At 36.1% G+C, this 19,806-nt stretch overlaps 2 protein-coding genes and 2 non-coding genes across 4 annotated transcripts; 2 read left to right on the forward strand and 2 right to left on the reverse strand.

Moving 5' to 3' along the window:
* Positions 1–9,269: 9,269 nt before the first annotated feature.
* LOC145565418 (uncharacterized) lies at positions 9,270–13,666 on the reverse strand. Its single transcript, XM_081625431.1, has 2 exons — positions 11,660–13,666; positions 9,270–9,482 (listed from the first exon to the last, which is right to left on the reverse strand). The coding sequence occupies exons 1-2, from the start codon at positions 13,664–13,666 to the stop codon at positions 9,270–9,272; spliced, it is 2,220 nt and encodes a 739-aa protein (XP_081481557.1).
* Positions 13,176–13,282, forward strand: LOC145565759 (small nucleolar RNA R71). Its single transcript, XR_014095139.1, has one exon. It is a non-coding gene; the product is annotated as a small nucleolar RNA R71 (small nucleolar RNA).
* A 1,185-nt stretch (positions 13,667–14,851) lies between the features above and the next one.
* LOC145565420 (uncharacterized) lies at positions 14,852–19,248 on the reverse strand. Its single transcript, XM_081625432.1, has 2 exons — positions 17,242–19,248; positions 14,852–15,064 (listed from the first exon to the last, which is right to left on the reverse strand). The coding sequence occupies exons 1-2, from the start codon at positions 19,246–19,248 to the stop codon at positions 14,852–14,854; spliced, it is 2,220 nt and encodes a 739-aa protein (XP_081481558.1).
* Positions 18,758–18,864, forward strand: LOC145565760 (small nucleolar RNA R71). Its single transcript, XR_014095140.1, has one exon. It is a non-coding gene; the product is annotated as a small nucleolar RNA R71 (small nucleolar RNA).
* Positions 19,249–19,806: the final 558 nt, after the last annotated feature.

Raw genomic sequence — 19,806 nt, forward strand, 5'->3', positions numbered from 1 at the left:
GTGGTGGTTCGTGGTGGTGGTGGATCGTGGTAGTCGACTTAGTCCATTAAAGGTGGTGATCGCGATTTTCCCTTTCACTCAACCAATCTAGTATTGGTGGACGGCTCGTTCGAAGCTCGTGGACTAAGTAGAGGAGCAACACTTGGGTCTCTATTCTCTCCCTGATTTGTCAATCAAATTGCTACGTGGAATTCACACTTCAAAGGTATGATTATGTGTCTTGTGTGTTATGCATGTGATCTTGGAATTAGGTACTTTTATGAATATGATTCATGATTTTCCGCTGCGTAGTACCTATAAACTCCTACAGTGGTATCAATTAGCCTCTTGCATGAACGCGCTTGATCATATTAATACGATTAATTTGAAGTCCATGTTAATTTTATAATCGATTAAGAGGGAGAAATTAATTTAATTATGGTTCAATTATTATATTTAATGTGATTAAACTTTTGGAATTGATTAAATGAGATTTAATTATGCTCAAATAGCCATGAAGAGGACCTAATTAAGCCCTAAAAAATATTCGAAAATTTCGAACCCTAGAACCCTAATTTCGGATTTTCGAAAATCCCTAACCCTAGTTTTCGAATTTTTCGAAAATTCAAAGCCTAAAATATGATTTTGTGCTTGATTTTTGATTTAATTCGATTTGTTTTATGCTTCATAATTTTAATCGGACTGATTTATGCATAAAAATGTTTTATATATGATCATTGATTTAATTTTAAGAGTTAGAATTAAATTGGGATTAATTTTATGATGAACCCTAATTTTAAAGTTGAATGTTGATTTAATTTTAATTTTTGGACTGATTTGATTTAATTTTGATAAATGTTATTTTTTTTAAAAAAAAAAAAAAAAATAGTTTTAAGGCCGGCAGCCGCGGCTGGGTGGCGCAGCCATGGGGGCTGTCGACCTGGTGGCAGTCCAAGAGGGAGGGGAGGGGAGGGGAGGGCGGCGGTCCAAGGTGGCTGGGGCAGCAGTTGTGCAAGCGTTGCACGCTGCTGCCATGGCTGCCACTGCTATGGGGTGCTGCTGCGAAGCAGCCAGCCACCGTGCTAGCCTCGGCTAGCCAACCACGGTGGCCAGCAGCCGTGCAGTACGGTTTTCGAAAAAAAAAATTGTTTTTGAAAAATATTTCAAGATAATTACAAAATTATTTTGGGATAAAATCGGTTTTATATTGGATAAAATCTTTTGTTTTAGGATAAAATCAAATATTCAAAAGTTGTTATATTTGATATTATCCATATTTAAAGTTGTTAAAATGGTAATTATCCATAATTAAAGTGGTTAATTTTGGATAAGGTTGATTAGGATATTCTGAGCATATTCCAAAAGGATAATAATTGATTTAAATAATGTGATTATCCCATAATTAGATTAGGATATAATTGATTTTAAAATTATTTGATTGGCTAATAATTAGGATAGAATCTCCTAAAGTTGTTAGGATAATCATGGAAGATTAAATATGATTTATCTTTCTAGATTAAAATAAGATTTGATTCTATCTCATGCCTAAATTAAAATATATGATATTTTATGATTGGTCATGAATAATATGCGATATTATCTAATTATGATTAAAATATAAGATATTTTAGGAAATAAGTTGCCTTAATTATGAACATTCGATGTTGTAGTTTAGACAAGCATGTTGAGTGATTTATTATATGGCACTTTTATAATATATGATATTGTGTTGCTGTATATATAGACTAGTATGGCCCATAGATTCTAAAATACGATATGCGCATCGTGATGTATTTTTGTAATCTAAAATACGATCTGCGTACCGTTAAGTGTTTTTGTAACTTTTATTTAAAGTAAATAGATTAGTTATTTAAATAGTGTTAGTCCAAAGAAGCCCATGAAGTGCAGGCCCAAAGGAGCAAGGTGGATGGAGATCCATAATGATTCAAGTGGGAGCTTTTCATTTCTAATTCTCTTAGGACTAAGGGGTCATACTATGTCATGTTTTATTGCATTAGTAGATTATGCATGTTAGATTTTATTTATGTTGGTTGATGATGCACTAGAGTTCACTAAATAATCACGACATAAATGAATCTAGGTCCCAGTAATATTGAGATTGCTTTTCCAATTAGATACCCAACAATCCTTCGATCGTGAGTGATGGGTCGGCCTCAGCAGAGTGTCACTTGTTATCTTGGGTAATTTGGGGTAGATCACGTTCTACATATTTAATTGGTTGCGCTCAACAAGGTTACTTAAAGCGTTTGGAACCTTGAAGCAAAGGGTAATAATTAAGCATGTGATGGTTAATTATTCAACCAAGAGTTACAAGAGTTGTAATCAGTAAATAGTTTACTCACCTTGAAAATGTAATGCTTGATGGTAGGGCCTCAATCCGGTCAACTATTACACAAATAAAGGATCTTGGAATCACTTAAAATTCAATTGGGATCAATTAATGTTGAATAAAGTGCTTTAAAGTTACCAATTTAATCGTTTATGGTACTTTAATGTTAAATTAAACATAATTATTAAACTTTGCCTTATTTTGACATAGATGGGTAGCCGTAATCACAATGACAACAACATTTACAATCTTCGACCATTCCTTGAGAAGGATAGGTTGACAGGAGAAAACTTTTCCACTTAGGAAAAGAATGCTCAGGCTCGTTCTGAAATCTGAAGATAGAGAGGATGTCATTGACACCCCATTGCCAGGACCGCTGCCAGAAAATGCAACTACGGCAGAAGTCAAGAAGCACAAGGAAGCTCATGATAGAGCTGTGTCTATCACTTGCTTTATGATTGCTACCATGGAACCTAGTCTTCAAAAGCGTTTTGAGGATCAGGATGCGTACACAATTATGCAAGAACTCAAAGCCTTGTTTAAGAAACAAGCAAGAGTTGAAAGGTACGAGCTTCATCGTGAGATTCTGGATTGTAGGATGGAGAAGGGTGCCACAGTTCATGATCATGTTTTCAAAATGATCGGCCTTATTCAAAGTATGGAGAAATTGGGGCACCCATACAGTGATGAGATGGCAACAGACATCATTCTCCACTCACTTCCAGAAAGTTCCAACCAGTTTATCATGAATTTTAACATGACTGCGACTGCAAAGACTATGAATCAATTGCACGCAATGCTGGTTAGTGCTGAAAAGCAAATCCCTAAGGAACCTAAGAAGGAAGTTCTTATGATTCAAAAGGGAAAGGGGTTCAAGAAAAAGGGGCAAAAGGCTAGTGCCAAGAGCAAGGGCAAGCAAGTTGCCAAGGCTCCTGAGAAGCCTAAGGCGAATCCAAAACCCAAAGCTGCAAGTGAAAGTGAATGTTTTTACTGCAAGAAGAAGGGGCATTGGAAATGCAATTGTCAGAAATACCTTGACTTCCTCAAAAAGAATGGAGCATCAACCTCAGGTATTGTGTTATAAACATTTTAACTTTCACTTAGGTATGTGATACCAAGTTGCAGTGCTTAACATTATGAATGTTGCGCAGGAACTGCAAGCAAGTGAGGCTAGCAAGGAAGTGAAGCTTGAAGGTGCACTAAAAATGTTAGAGTGGCCAGAGATAGCTTCATAGTTTTATTTTCTGATCAGTTTATCATGATTTTAGAATATTTTCCAGTTTTGATGAGACAGCTTTTAGTGTTAGTTTGAATACTGATTTGTTTTTACTTGGCTTGGACAAGTGTTGATCCATGACCAAGGAAATAAATTATTTTCATTTTGTTAGATATGAGTTATTTTGCTTTATGACATTGATATAAGTAGATCACAAAAGCAATTTTAGATGATTAAAGTAATCTTACTTATAACAAAGCAAGATTAGGTCACATAAACCATTTTGCACATCCAAAGTTACATTAGATGGACTCTTATTCTTATATGATTATGAATTACTTGAGAATTAGAAGTCATGCTTGATAAGGTAAGATGACCAAGTTGCCTTTTAGTTGAAAGGGTAAAAGAGCTAATGACCTTTTGGAACACAAGCATATGATGTGTGTGAACCAATAAGTTCAAAAAATTAGCAAAGAGATTTAACTATTTCATTGCTTTTACTAACGATTTAAGTAAATATATCGATAATTACTTAATGAAGTAAAGCTTGGAATCATTGAAATGTTCAAAATTCCAAAATGAAATGTAAAATCAGTTTGACTTGAACAATTTAACACTACAATATGATTGTTGTGATAAATATTTAACTCAAAATCAATGATCATATAAAAGGGAATTGTTGAATTAATTCACAATCCAGAAACATTACAATTAAAATGTATATTTAAAGAAGGAATCAAACTTTGCTTGCCATGGTTCGATCCTAGATTAGCTTTAATGATTTACAAATATCGTTTGAGGATATGCATTACAACAACAATTGCAAATATACTAAAGAGGAAACTTAACCAAAGCAGTAGAAAAGATGTCATAAGAGTTATAATTTGGAAATGTTCCAAAAGTTATCTTTTCTAAAACAGAATTAAGGGTTATGAAATCAATGTAAAATGTTTACAAAAATGACATAATTCACCCTAAATCAGACAAACAGTTCTTCATGGGTTATCTCATGGAAACTAAGTGATATTATTCCTACAATCGCATAGAAAACAAAGTGTTTGTTGCTCGCGATAGTGTCTTTATAGAAAGAAATCTCTTCCTACAAAGCCAAGTGGGAGTAAAGTTAGATCTCAATGATATTCGAGATGAGCAAAAAAAGGATGTGAATAACATCACATCAGAGACGAAGGCATATGAAATCAGTTAATTTGATAAACCATGTGTCGAAGCAAGCTAATTCCACTAGCGAGGCTTCTATCGTCCCAACTTGAATGAAAGGCTTCAAAGAGTTGAAGAGAATAATTCTATTGTTGCTCATACCTATTATAGGTTACTTGGGATCAAAACAAAAAGTTTGTTGAAATTCTGAGAAAAAGGTGGATTCTAAAATTTTCCTCTTGGAATGGTTGGAACCCATGCCCTACAAGCAAGCTTTGGATAAGTGCCAACTCAAGAAATGGCTTAAAGCCAAGAAATCCAGTATGGACTCCATATCTGTAAAGATGTGTTAGTCCATGATAGTCTTACAAATAGGGTCAAACCTATTAGATGCGTAAGCCTATTCGGATTCTTCTAGTGATTGCTGATTTCGATTATGAAGTTTAGCATTGGAGATCAAAATCACCTTCTTGAAATGTTCTTGATGGATGGTATGTATATGATACAACCCAAGAGTCTTGAAATCCAGAAATCCTAGAAAGTTTTGCAAACTTCAGAAATTCGTTCATGGATTGAAATAAGCATCAGGGAGTTAGAACATTCATTTTGATTAGGCAATCAAACAATTTGATTTCCTTAGAGAATGAAAAAGGAATCTTGTAAAGACAAGAAGTTTAGTGGGAGCAATTGATCTTCTTAGTCATGTATGTAGATGACATACAGTTCATATAAAATGACATATCAATGCTTGAGTAAGTCAAGCAGTGGTTAGAGAGTTGTTTCTATATAATAGACTTAGGAGATGTTGAGTACATATAGGGAAGCAAGATCCATGAAGTGAATCTTGAAGAATGATGGGAATGAATCAAGAGACTTATGTTGATAAGGTTCTTGACAAGTTCATGAAGCAAGACTCTAAGAAAGGATGTATTCCTATGTTTCATGGTAGTACGCTCAGTAAAACTCTATGCTTTCAAAAGCTAATAGAGTTGAGTTGTATGGATAGTGAGCCTCATGCTTTTGCAAAAGGGTCCATTATATGTGCCATGATATGTACAAAGCAAGATGTTACATATGACTTATGCATGTGTAGCAGGTCTCAAGTAAATTCAGAATAAGCAGACTAAAAGTTACAAAGAGCAAATCCTTGAGTACTTGAGAAGGACTAAATGAATTTTTCTAGCTAATGGTGTTAAAAGTGAATAAGTTGTCAAAAGGTTATACGGATGCAAGTTTCCAAACAGGCAAGATGACTTTAGATGGTGATCTAAATGCTGTTTATGTCTATATGAAGAAGTACAGTAAGCTTGAAAGAGTTCAAAGCAGAATACTGTTGCATACTCATTGTCAGAATATGTGCTTTAGCTACAGTAAGAGTAGTTAAGGAGGAAGTTTGGATCAAATTATCTTGTGACTAAAAGGACACCTTTGCCAAAACAAAGGAGTCAGGGTCACATCACAAATCCAAACAAATAGATATGAGATATCACCTCATTTATGAGATCAATGACAAGCGAAATGTTGTGATCTGCAAAGTTTTATTATGAGTGAGAAATCACTAAACCCCTTCCATAGACTAAGATATGAGTGTCATATTAAAGACTTGGATTGAAGCAAGTTATGTAATTCAAGTTGTATATATTTTGAGAAAACATATTACATAAGGAATGCATCAATTTGCAGAATTATGTTTAAACAGAAATTATCATTTCTCTTATTTAATTATGGTTTTGGAAATTAAATAAAATGTCCAAAATAATTATGAATTGATGGGCTCATCAGGTTGATGACCTGGTGAACGAAACCCCCACAGATGAACAAAATTCATATATTATTTAAGTTCCTAGTTCGAAATCATTAAAGTGGACATAAATGATTTCAATAAATGGACTAGCATGTAAGATTGATTAGATAGCACAGTTTCATGAGCTATAGGGTCATAGTGATGCTCGGTCAATCACTTGGATATGCATGAATGATGCATGATCGAACTATTGACCTACCTTGAATTTCAAGTATAGAGTTTCCGAATATGTTAGTGGATTCCTTTGACATGAGTGGAACATTGATTAACATTCAATGGATGTTATGACTGTGGTACACTCAAACGTCTATCCGTAACTGGAGATTATAAAGTGTGTTTCCCGATTATTTCAAAAGTTGAGTGGGAGCCTTGTTGCCACAAGATTAGATTGAGTCTACCTATTAAATTAGGAAATGTGTCATGGCCGCTTGAAGAGGGAGAATTTAGAAAATACGTGGCCGCATTCAGATGCATTACTCGGTAATCATTTGGTTTTGTAATTCTAACTCGGATTTCAAGAAACGATTTGTAGATTAATATGATCTCGACATGTGATGCAATCATATTATCAAATCGACACATATTGACTTAAGGAATTTGAATATTGCACACTTGTCTCAGACAAGTGGGAGATTGAAGGATTTATGTCTTCGTCGTGTGCAATTACTAGATATATAAATGGATCAAATTATGGAGATAATTAAGTTCGGATATTTGGGTTGTCGTTTTATCATAGCTAGAGGTACTAACGATCTTTGGGCTAGTAAAATAGCCCAAAGCCCAATTAGACGGATCCTATAAGATCACACAAAGGGTCTAGATCGGGCACGAGAGGACAAGGCCCATGATGGGCCTCATCCTCTAGTATGGTCGGCCATGTAGAGTAAGTTTGAAGGTTTTGGGCTTCCTAACCCTAGTCTAATTATAATGGGATTATAAATAGACTAGGTGCCTAGAGTTTGCGAGAGTGAATGCAATTATCTGATCAGTGATATCAAACCCTAATTAGCGAACACGAGACCAACCCCTCTCAAACTCTCTTCTCTCTCACATCTCTCTCTCTCCTCCTCGGCGCCAGTGTTGTGGTTCGTGGTGGTGGTGGATCGTGGTGGTCAACTTAGTCCATTAAAGGTGGTGATCACGGTTTTCCCTTTCACTCGACCAATCTAGAATTGGTGGACGGCTCGTTCGAAGCTCGTGGACTAAGTAGAGGAGCAACGCTTGGGGCTCTATTCTCTCCCTGATTTTTCAATCAAATTGCTACGTGGAATTCACGCTTCAAAGGTATGATTATGTGTCTTGTGTGTTATGCATGTGATTTTGGGATTAGGTACTTTTATGAATATGATTCATGATTTTCCGCTGCGTAGTACCTATAAACTCCTACAGATATATTTAGATAGACTTCATAAGATAAAAAAAATTAGTTTAGAATTCTATTTTCAATCAAATTTGGACATAATTTTACGATAAAATTGTTAGTTGAAAGTTTTATTTTTGATAAAATACCAATATTTCATATGTATAAATTGAATTATAATTTTATTCAAAAAAATATTAGATTATAACTCTCAAAAAATACCAATATTATTATTAGTCATTTACATGCCTAGTACGTAGTTTAAATCATCACAAAAGTACATGAATTCCTAAATAATTTTGTATTAGTGATATATTTTAAAATTTGACACATAGATTAAAAATTGTATGGTGACACGTGTACTTTAAACCCAAAAAGAATTATCATTTTAACAGGTAACCGGTCACTTGGGACCATCAGGAGCAGATAAGGTATAAAGGTGGGATTATTTAAAAATATCTGATAGGCGTGTCGCGTACCTAACAAAGATAACCTAACAAGACCACTACTATGTAGAAGGGCAAGCAAGGGTCGGATCCCAAGAGACTATGGTTTAACTAATTAAATAGACTCAAGCAAATACTAAGCAAGTAACCAAATCAAACAAATGAGGATCAATAACTAAAGAACTAATTAAAGCGATTAAACTAAATAATATGATAAATCAATGCTACAAACATCCAAGATCAAGCATCACCACGAATACAATTAATGCAATAGTCGTTCTACCCCTAACATATAATTCAATTGATTAATGAGGAAAAGTAATCCCTATATAATACCAATGGTCTCTCCCGAGTTATCAATGGCTTCTCTAATCACAATCAAGCCTACTTCCGTGGAATCATGCAAATTAAAGACTTTGAGCACATTACTCTAACTTCCTAATCATCCGTTCACCTACTTCCGTGATGAACTTCAAACCCTTAATTGATTTATTCAAACCCGTCAAAACCCAACTCCCGTTGTGATTAAAACAATGGATTAATAACAATACTAATTATCCCTAATCTAATATTGGCATGAGCACAGTCAATTAAGCATATCAATTGCAATTATCATTAAAGAATTTAAAGAATTAAATCATGCATTAATCATATTCGGGTTCCGCTAGATCTTGGAACAAGGAAACTACTCACACATATTAATGAAAACAATAATGATAATCAATAAAGAAAACATAATTAACAATAATAAAATAAGAGAATTGAGAGAAGAAATCAATACTTGGAATTAATTATGAAATCTTGAATCTTGAAAACAAACCCTAGGAAATAATATGGAAGAACGTAATACCCAAAAAGAAGTCTAAAAATAATATCTGAACAATGAATAAAAAGTGATCAAATAAAAGACTATCTAAAACCTATTTATATCCTAGCATAAAACTAGGTATTTTTATCTAAATAGGACTCTCAAACGCCACCAAAACGAGCTGCCACAAGTGGGTTGTGGCACGAGGAAAACGGCCACAACCAGGCTGTGGAACGGGCTGTCCTTGCCTCTTCCTTGCTCCAATATCGACGCCCACAACCAGGTTGTGGCCAACATATTGCACGCCACAACCGAGCTGTGGAGCAGGCTGCCAAAATGCTCCATCGATGCTCCATTGGTGCTAGAAACGCTCCATATGAAGAACTATCTCACGCTCAGAATAAATTCCACGCAAATCGAGCCCTAATCCTATAAAAACAAAAGCAAACATACCGAGAAGAGCAATATCGAAATAGGAAGAATAATAGCTCAAAAAGATTAGGAAAATGAAGAAAACACAATAAAATATGACCAAATATCACATATAAAATCATGTATAATATCGTGTTATCAAATTCCCCCAAGCTAAACCTTTGCTCGTCCTCGAGTAAAGCAATGAATAAATAAATCAATACTTCACCCCAAAATTAATCAAAATCAAGAACAACCAATTCAAGGTAAATCTAACAATTATGCTTCAAAATCAACCAATCTCATCCATCCAATCACTCATCCTCCCTAACAATTGTCAAATAGAGCAAACCACAAGAGCATATAGAATTCAAGACTAGTGCTCACACACTTGACTCTCATTTATGTGGCGAGTAAAAGATGTACTCGATCGCTCTCCATCCCAATCCCATCATGTGAACGATGCCCTCCCAACTCACGCACTCGTGTGTTTAAAAAGACATACACTCAACCTAATAGTCGACTCGGAATATGTCAAGTCATTCCTTGCATTGATAAGTAACTACCTTCACATTCACACAACTCTATGCACAAAGGTCGGAAGGTCTTTAAAGCTTGTAATGTAAGGTTAGGGTAATGGGTAGGAAATATTTGGGAAAATGTGAGAGAAAAGCTATGCTAAAAGGGAGCCAAATCCTAAAAAAATCAAAGTCAAAAATAAATAATGACCAATCATCTCCAACATACTCAACTCCACCAAAAATCCACCAAATATATAACTCCAAACATATCAAACAATCCCAACACTTACAAATTTCACTCATAAAAATATAATAATGTAACACTTGAACGAATAACAAACTTTAACTCTCAAATTTGAAATTTTTCATTGAAACTCAAATTTTTTCTTACTCAAATTTCTCATTTTTTCACTTTTTTTTCTTGAACTTTGTTTTTTTTTTATCAACATCATGCTTTATTTTTTCTCAAAAGATTTAACTTCCATAATCATCAAAAATAAACCACAATCAAGAATAAACAACTTCTCATAACCACCCAAATTGTGCAAAAAATAAGCACACTACAAACTCCCTTACCTCACTCACTAATAGCTCCCCCAAGCTAAGCTTGGGACTAGTAACCAATGGGGCAGAATCAGCTTGTAATGTGGCTAAATAAACAATAAAAAGGTACAAGCAACAACATGGGTAGCAAGAAGGGAACAAATATATCTAATATCGTCTGAAGGCCACCTAATAGAATGAACGCCTTCGTCCTCCTCAATGTGCATAATAATGAGTCGTAAAACACTACTTATAGTCACAAACCAATACTCAAATTCATTGACATACCAGGAACTAACACACATTCCTCACCAAATCAACTAGTCAAGCACTATATTCACAAGCAGTTGGGCAAAATTGACGCATGTTAAGGCATCCAAGCAATCAAATATCAAATCATGGCTAACTTATCCACAATACTCATCATCATATACCAAGAATCAAAACAATTTTAAGTATGGGGCACAGGGAAGCATGATTTACAATTCATTGGGATAATAAAACCCTCCTCCACGCTAAACTTCACATTGTCCTCAATGTGAACATATATAGAATAAGAACAAGCAAGGAAAAAAAAAACCAGGCCCTACTGGCAGAGGCGGGATCATACCTAAGGGCGGAGCTGGGACCGCCCTCAAAATAACGTCGCATCATAACCCCAAACTAAAAAGAAAATAAATGAATAAATAAATAAATAAAGTGAAAATAAAATAAATAAAAAAAACGGAATGGGTTGCCTCCCATTTAGCGCTTGTTTAAGGTCTTTAGCTCGACCTCCTCTAGTAGCTCAACCCGGATCACCACCATGCAGAGAGGATACTCTACGGTCTTGTCTGTAAATATGTCCACCTCTATAGGACTCCTTCACGCAAGAATTGATATGAATTGTATCCGAACTCATTTTGATGTAGCTAAAGTCATCATGTGTTGAAATGTCGTCCTCCTTTCTCCCAAGATTTCTATTAGATATACTCTTATCAACCAAAGGGTTAGTAGCATCAATACTCAAACAAGTACCACTATCAAAAGTAAAATTATGGTCATTGAAAAGTTTAAACACAACTTGTTTATCCCGAGCTCTAATGGTCACTTGTCCTTTAGGAACATCTATTAAAGCCTGACTTGTAGCAAGAAAGGGGCGACCAAAGATAAGTGGGATCTTATGGTCTTCTTTCATATCCACTACAACAAAGTCAACAGGAAAAACAAATTCACCAATCCCAACTAATACATCTTCAACTACACCCTTAGGAAGTCTAACAGTTCTATCAGCCATATGAAGAGATATATGAGAGGGTTTAAGGTTTTTCAAACCTAATTTGTCATATACTGAAGAAGGCATTAAGTTAACACTAGCACCTAGATCACACAAGACCCTATCAAAATATGTTTCGTTTATCATACAAGGGATAGTAAAACTACCAGGGTCATGCAATTTAGGTGGTAAGCTATCATGTAAAAGATCAGGACATTTCTCCTTTACTACTAAACCTTCTAATTTCTTATCATTATGATTATGATCTAGAATTCCTTTCACAAAATTTGCAAATTGAGGCATTTGAGTTACAAGATCGGAAAAAGGAATGGTAGCATATACCTTCTTTAGAGTCTCAGAATACTTCCCAAAATGCTTATCGAGCACGGCTTTTGATAACCTTTGCGGGAAAGGCATCGGCTCCTCATATGCTTGTGGAGCAACATACTTGTGACCTTCTCTCTCATGCTTCTCTGTTCTTGACTCCACATTGCATACTTTCTCTTCTAGTCCTCCTGTAGTTGATTCAACACTCTTCACGAAAATTGCATTGCATTGTTTCGTCTGGACTTTTGCTTGATCTTGAAGAGTTGTTAGATGACTCACTTGCTGTGAAAGTTGAGAAAGATGAGTTTCTATCCTCTTATTTTGAGCAACGAGCAATTGGATCGAGTTTTCAAAATATTCGTTCTGCTTTGCTTGTAACTCAAATTGCTTTGAAATAAGCTCTTGTTGTTGTTGTTGGGAAGTAGCAAAAGTCTCCATTATGGATTCAATATTTGAAAATTGAGGTGGTGGTTGGTGTATGGGATGATGATTGAAAGGTGCCCATGCTTGAAAAGCGGGTGGTGGTAGAGGATTTGCTATAGCTTGAGTGTTCTTGTATGAGAACCCTTGATGATTTCTCCACCCTTCATCAAATGGCCTTGTGGAGGTCGTGGTATAAATAGCATTAGCTTGCTCAATCGTCATTCCATCATAATTGGGTTGACACTCCCGTGCAGTATGGCCTTGCAATCCACACATCTGACAAGTTTCCATCGAGGGTCGAGGGGACTCAACTTGGAGTTGATTGACTTTATGAGTTAGTGCCTGCACAGAACTAGTCAACATGGTTAGAGCATCAACATCATGTTTATTACCTATGTTGATAGCGTTTCGTCCCCTTGGATGGTAATTATCATTAGCCGCCATCTTCTCAATCAAATCCTTCGCATCGGTTGGGTTCTTAGTCATGATGGAACCTCCAGACGCAGCATCAATGTATATGCGAAACTCATGGGTCAAACCATTATAGAACGTTTGGATCAACATCCACTCTGGAATACCATGGTGAGGGCATTGTCTTTGCAATCGTTTAAATCTTCTCCATGCCTCATATAGGGATTCGTCATTGGATTGATGGAAAGTAGATAGCTCGTTCCTTAATTTTGCGGTTTTCTCTTGCCCCAAGAATTTGACTAGAAAAGCCTTGGCAAGCTTGTCCCACGTATCAAAAGAACCAATACCTTCATCTCGTAACCACTCCCTGGCTCTATCCCGTAGTGAAAAAGGGAAAAGGCGTAGTCTAATAGCATCATCAGTGACACCATTGAGCTTCATGGTGTCACACTTCTCCAAGAAACTATCAATGTGAGTCACAGGACAATCATTCGGTAAACCCGCAAAAGAGTCATTGGAAATGAACTGTATGAATTGGGGTTTCAACTCAAAACTTTGAGCGGTGACAGGTGGTCTTACAATACTAGAGAGGAATCCAGTTGTTGTATCCGGAATACCATACTCCAAAAGAGATTTTGTTCCTGGATCAACCATGTCTCTTGTATTTCGATTTTCCTCCTTTTACCTCTTTGTCTTATTGCAGTAGCTTCGATCTCAGAATCAAAAGGTGTTAAATCATCTGAACCTGAACTTCGAGTTTGCATGCAACAAAGAAACTAAAACGGAAGATCAAAGAAACAAGGAACAATAGCCGAAGCAACAAAATAAATGCTTAGTAAAAACGAATCACAAATAATTAGTATAAAACCGTTAGTCCCCGGCAACGGCGCCAAAATTTGATAGGCGTGTCGCGTACCTAACAAAGATAACCTAACAAGACCACTACTATGTAGAAGGGCAAGCAAGGGTCGGATCCCAAGAGACTATGGTTTAACTAATTAAATAGACTCAAGCAAATACTAAGCAAGTAACCAAATCAAACAAATGAGGATCAATAACTAAAGAACTAATTAAAGCGATTAAACTAAATAATATGATAAATCAATGCTACAAACATCCAAGATCAAGCATCACCACGAATACAATTAATGCAATAGTCGTTCTACCCCTAACATATAATTCAATTGATTAATGAGGAAAAGTAATCCCTATATAATACCAATGGTCTCTCCCGAGTTATCAATGGCTTCTCTAATCACAATCAAGCCTACTTCCGTGGAATCATGCAAATTAAAGACTTTGAGCACATTACTCTAACTTCCTAATCATCCGTTCACCTACTTCCGTGATGAACTTCAAACCCTTAATTGATTTATTCAAACCCGTCAAAACCCAACTCCCGTTGTGATTAAAACAATGGATTAATAACAATACTAATTATCCCTAATCTAATATTGGCATGAGCACAGTCAATTAAGCATATCAATTGCAATTATCATTAAAGAATTTAAAGAATTAAATCATGCATTAATCATATTCGGGTTCCGCTAGATCTTGGAACAAGGAAACTACTCACACATATTAATGAAAACAATAATGATAATCAATAAAGAAAACATAATTAACAATAATAAAATAAGAGAATTGAGAGAAGAAATCAATACTTGGAATTAATTATGAAATCTTGAATCTTGAAAACAAACCCTAGGAAATAATATGGAAGAACGTAATACCCAAAAAGAAGTCTAAAAATAATATCTGAACAATGAATAAAAAGTGATCAAATAAAAGACTATCTAAAACCTATTTATATCCTAGCATAAAACTAGGTATTTTTATCTAAATAGGACTCTCAAACGCCACCAAAACGAGCTGCCACAAGTGGGTTGTGGCACGAGGAAAACGGCCACAACCAGGCTGTGGAACGGGCTGTCCTTGCCTCTTCCTTGCTCCAATATCGACGCCCACAACCAGGTTGTGGCCAACATATTGCACGCCACAACCGAGCTGTGGAGCAGGCTGCCAAAATGCTCCATCGATGCTCCATTGGTGCTAGAAACGCTCCATATGAAGAACTATCTCACGCTCAGAATAAATTCCACGCAAATCGAGCCCTAATCCTATAAAAACAAAAGCAAACATACCGAGAAGAGCAATATCGAAATAGGAAGAATAATAGCTCAAAAAGATTAGGAAAATGAAGAAAACACAATAAAATATGACCAAATATCACATATAAAATCATGTATAATATCGTGTTATCAAATTCCCCCAAGCTAAACCTTTGCTCGTCCTCGAGTAAAGCAATGAATAAATAAATCAATACTTCACCCCAAAATTAATCAAAATCAAGAACAACCAATTCAAGGTAAATCTAACAATTATGCTTCAAAATCAACCAATCTCATCCATCCAATCACTCATCCTCCCTAACAATTGTCAAATAGAGCAAACCACAAGAGCATATAGAATTCAAGACTAGTGCTCACACACTTGACTCTCATTTATGTGGCGAGTAAAAGATGTACTCGATCGCTCTCCATCCCAATCCCATCATGTGAACGATGCCCTCCCAACTCACGCACTCGTGTGTTTAAAAAGACATACACTCAACCTAATAGTCGACTCGGAATATGTCAAGTCATTCCTTGCATTGATAAGTAACTACCTTCACATTCACACAACTCTATGCACAAAGGTCGGAAGGTCTTTAAAGCTTGTAATGTAAGGTTAGGGTAATGGGTAGGAAATATTTGGGAAAATGTGAGAGAAAAGCTATGCTAAAAGGGAGCCAAATCCTAAAAAAATCAAAGTCAAAAATAAATAATGACCAATCATCTCCAACATACTCAACTCCACCAAAAATCCACCAAATATATAACTCCAAACATATCAAACAATCCCAACACTTACAAATTTCACTCATAAAAATATAATAATGTAACACTTGAACGAATAACAAACTTTAACTCTCAAATTTGAAATTTTTCATTGAAACTCAAATTTTTTCTTACTCAAATTTCTCATTTTTTCACTTTTTTTTCTTGAACTTTGTTTTTTTTTTATCAACATCATGCTTTATTTTTTCTCAAAAGATTTAACTTCCATAATCATCAAAAATAAACCACAATCAAGAATAAACAACTTCTCATAACCACCCAAATTGTGCAAAAAATAAGCACACTACAAACTCCCTTACCTCACTCACTAATAGCTCCCCCAAGCTAAGCTTGGGACTAGTAACCAATGGGGCAGAATCAGCTTGTAATGTGGCTAAATAAACAATAAAAAGGTACAAGCAACAACATGGGTAGCAAGAAGGGAACAAATATATCTAATATCGTCTGAAGGCCACCTAATAGAATGAACGCCTTCGTCCTCCTCAATGTGCATAATAATGAGTCGTAAAACACTACTTATAGTCACAAACCAATACTCAAATTCATTGACATACCAGGAACTAACACACATTCCTCACCAAATCAACTAGTCAAGCACTATATTCACAAGCAGTTGGGCAAAATTGACGCATGTTAAGGCATCCAAGCAATCAAATATCAAATCATGGCTAACTTATCCACAATACTCATCATCATATACCAAGAATCAAAACAATTTTAAGTATGGGGCACAGGGAAGCATGATTTACAATTCATTGGGATAATAAAACCCTCCTCCACGCTAAACTTCACATTGTCCTCAATGTGAACATATATAGAATAAGAACAAGCAAGGAAAAAAAAAACCAGGCCCTACTGGCAGAGGCGGGATCATACCTAAGGGCGGAGCTGGGACCGCCCTCAAAATAACGTCGCATCATAACCCCAAACTAAAAAGAAAATAAATGAATAAATAAATAAATAAAGTGAAAATAAAATAAATAAAAAAAACGGAATGGGTTGCCTCCCATTTAGCGCTTGTTTAAGGTCTTTAGCTCGACCTCCTCTAGTAGCTCAACCCGGATCACCACCATGCAGAGAGGATACTCTACGGTCTTGTCTGTAAATATGTCCACCTCTATAGGACTCCTTCACGCAAGAATTGATATGAATTGTATCCGAACTCATTTTGATGTAGCTAAAGTCATCATGTGTTGAAATGTCGTCCTCCTTTCTCCCAAGATTTCTATTAGATATACTCTTATCAACCAAAGGGTTAGTAGCATCAATACTCAAACAAGTACCACTATCAAAAGTAAAATTATGGTCATTGAAAAGTTTAAACACAACTTGTTTATCCCGAGCTCTAATGGTCACTTGTCCTTTAGGAACATCTATTAAAGCCTGACTTGTAGCAAGAAAGGGGCGACCAAAGATAAGTGGGATCTTATGGTCTTCTTTCATATCCACTACAACAAAGTCAACAGGAAAAACAAATTCACCAATCCCAACTAATACATCTTCAACTACACCCTTAGGAAGTCTAACAGTTCTATCAGCCATATGAAGAGATATATGAGAGGGTTTAAGGTTTTTCAAACCTAATTTGTCATATACTGAAGAAGGCATTAAGTTAACACTAGCACCTAGATCACACAAGACCCTATCAAAATATGTTTCGTTTATCATACAAGGGATAGTAAAACTACCAGGGTCATGCAATTTAGGTGGTAAGCTATCATGTAAAAGATCAGGACATTTCTCCTTTACTACTAAACCTTCTAATTTCTTATCATTATGATTATGATCTAGAATTCCTTTCACAAAATTTGCAAATTGAGGCATTTGAGTTACAAGATCGGAAAAAGGAATGGTAGCATATACCTTCTTTAGAGTCTCAGAATACTTCCCAAAATGCTTATCGAGCACGGCTTTTGATAACCTTTGCGGGAAAGGCATCGGCTCCTCATATGCTTGTGGAGCAACATACTTGTGACCTTCTCTCTCATGCTTCTCTGTTCTTGACTCCACATTGCATACTTTCTCTTCTAGTCCTCCTGTAGTTGATTCAACACTCTTCACGAAAATTGCATTGCATTGTTTCGTCTGGACTTTTGCTTGATCTTGAAGAGTTGTTAGATGACTCACTTGCTGTGAAAGTTGAGAAAGATGAGTTTCTATCCTCTTATTTTGAGCAACGAGCAATTGGATCGAGTTTTCAAAATATTCGTTCTGCTTTGCTTGTAACTCAAATTGCTTTGAAATAAGCTCTTGTTGTTGTTGTTGGGAAGTAGCAAAAGTCTCCATTATGGATTCAATATTTGAAAATTGAGGTGGTGGTTGGTGTATGGGATGATGATTGAAAGGTGCCCATGCTTGAAAAGCGGGTGGTGGTAGAGGATTTGCTATAGCTTGAGTGTTCTTGTATGAGAACCCTTGATGATTTCTCCACCCTTCATCAAATGGCCTTGTGGAGGTCGTGGTATAAATAGCATTAGCTTGCTCAATCGTCATTCCATCATAATTGGGTTGACACTCCCGTGCAGTATGGCCTTGCAATCCACACATCTGACAAGTTTCCATCGAGGGTCGAGGGGACTCAACTTGGAGTTGATTGACTTTATGAGTTAGTGCCTGCACAGAACTAGTCAACATGGTTAGAGCATCAACATCATGTTTATTACCTATGTTGATAGCGTTTCGTCCCCTTGGATGGTAATTATCATTAGCCGCCATCTTCTCAATCAAATCCTTCGCATCGGTTGGGTTCTTAGTCATGATGGAACCTCCAGACGCAGCATCAATGTATATGCGAAACTCATGGGTCAAACCATTATAGAACGTTTGGATCAACATCCACTCTGGAATACCATGGTGAGGGCATTGTCTTTGCAATCGTTTAAATCTTCTCCATGCCTCATATAGGGATTCGTCATTGGATTGATGGAAAGTAGATAGCTCGTTCCTTAATTTTGCGGTTTTCTCTTGCCCCAAGAATTTGACTAGAAAAGCCTTGGCAAGCTTGTCCCACGTATCAAAAGAACCAATACCTTCATCTCGTAACCACTCCCTGGCTCTATCCCGTAGTGAAAAAGGGAAAAGGCGTAGTCTAATAGCATCATCAGTGACACCATTGAGCTTCATGGTGTCACACTTCTCCAAGAAACTATCAATGTGAGTCACAGGACAATCATTCGGTAAACCCGCAAAAGAGTCATTGGAAATGAACTGTATGAATTGGGGTTTCAACTCAAAACTTTGAGCGGTGACAGGTGGTCTTACAATACTAGAGAGGAATCCAGTTGTTGTATCCGGAATACCATACTCCAAAAGAGATTTTGTTCCTGGATCAACCATGTCTCTTGTATTTCGATTTTCCTCCTTTTACCTCTTTGTCTTATTGCAGTAGCTTCGATCTCAGAATCAAAAGGTGTTAAATCATCTGAACCTGAACTTCGAGTTTGCATGCAACAAAGAAACTAAAACGGAAGATCAAAGAAACAAGGAACAATAGCCGAAGCAACAAAATAAATGCTTAGTAAAAACGAATCACAAATAATTAGTATAAAACCGTTAGTCCCCGGCAACGGCGCCAAAATTTGATAGGCGTGTCGCGTACCTAACAAAGATAACCTAACAAGACCACTACTATGTAGAAGGGCAAGCAAGGGTCGGATCCCAAGAGACTATGGTTTAACTAATTAAATAGACTCAAGCAAATACTAAGCAAGTAACCAAATCAAACAAATGAGGATCAATAACTAAAGAACTAATTAAAGCGATTAAACTAAATAATATGATAAATCAATGCTACAAACATCCAAGATCAAGCATCACCACGAATACAATTAATGCAATAGTCGTTCTACCCCTAACATATAATTCAATTGATTAATGAGGAAAAGTAATCCCTAT

This window comes from Chenopodium album, chromosome 10, assembly GCF_948465745.1.
Source record: "Chenopodium album chromosome 10, dcCheAlbu1.1, whole genome shotgun sequence".
Classification (NCBI taxonomy): domain Eukaryota; kingdom Viridiplantae; phylum Streptophyta; class Magnoliopsida; order Caryophyllales; family Amaranthaceae; genus Chenopodium; species Chenopodium album.